Source organism: Atta colombica, unplaced genomic scaffold, assembly GCF_001594045.1.
Source record: "Atta colombica isolate Treedump-2 unplaced genomic scaffold, Acol1.0 scaffold76, whole genome shotgun sequence".
NCBI classification, from domain to species: Eukaryota; Metazoa; Arthropoda; class Insecta; order Hymenoptera; family Formicidae; genus Atta; species Atta colombica.
The window spans coordinates 459,366-459,918 of NW_017259568.1; the positions used below are offsets into that span (position 1 = coordinate 459,366).

The 553-nt window shown below is 26.8% G+C and overlaps 2 protein-coding genes across 2 annotated transcripts in view; one reads left to right on the top strand and one right to left on the bottom strand.

The window, feature by feature from the left end:
• The window catches only part of LOC108692553 (protoheme IX farnesyltransferase, mitochondrial), a 3,516-nt gene extending 3,165 nt beyond the window's left edge, over positions 1-351 (top strand). The window contains exon 7 of the mRNA XM_018200861.1: positions 66-351. Coding sequence (XP_018056350.1) covers positions 66-289 — 224 coding nt within the window. The 3' untranslated portion in view covers positions 290-351. The remainder of the gene's footprint in view (positions 1-65) is intronic.
• A 36-nt stretch (positions 352-387) lies between these two features.
• LOC108692514 (tRNA-dihydrouridine(16/17) synthase [NAD(P)(+)]-like) overlaps positions 388-553 on the bottom strand; it is a 7,076-nt gene continuing 6,910 nt past the window's right edge. The window contains exon 10 of the mRNA XM_018200809.1: positions 388-420. Within this exon, the coding sequence (XP_018056298.1) occupies positions 388-420 (33 nt within the window). The remainder of the gene's footprint in view (positions 421-553) is intronic.

Genomic DNA, 553 nt, shown 5'->3' on the forward strand with positions numbered 1-553 from the left:
ATATATATATATATATATATATGCATTTTTTTCTATATAAGTACATGATATTTCTATAATTTTAGCTTGGATATTTAATAAGCATTCGGATAGTGCAAATTCTAGAAGATTATTTCGATTTTCGTTACTTCATCTACCTCTGTTGATGGTGCTAATATTGTCAAGTAAAAAATATTGGGCTAACACAGACAAACAGGGAGATAAAATCGAATCTTCTCATAACGAATCAGCAAAGAAGAATGATTTACTGACTATTTTCACTGCACCTATTGCTACTTCTTCTGTATAGAATATTTTATTCCGTTGGACATGTCGCAGTAATAGTACAAATTATTACAATATCGTCATAAATTTCAGGTAGAAGATTCTAAGACTTATATTACCTCATTAACTTTTCAAAATACGATATTGTAAAATAGACTGCAGATATATTCAATTGGATTTGTAGTATTTGGTATTAATTTAAAAAATAAACGAAAATAATATCAAGTATTCTCACAGAAAATTGTAATAAAATTCATCAGAAACGAACAGTTAAATGTTATGTACATTC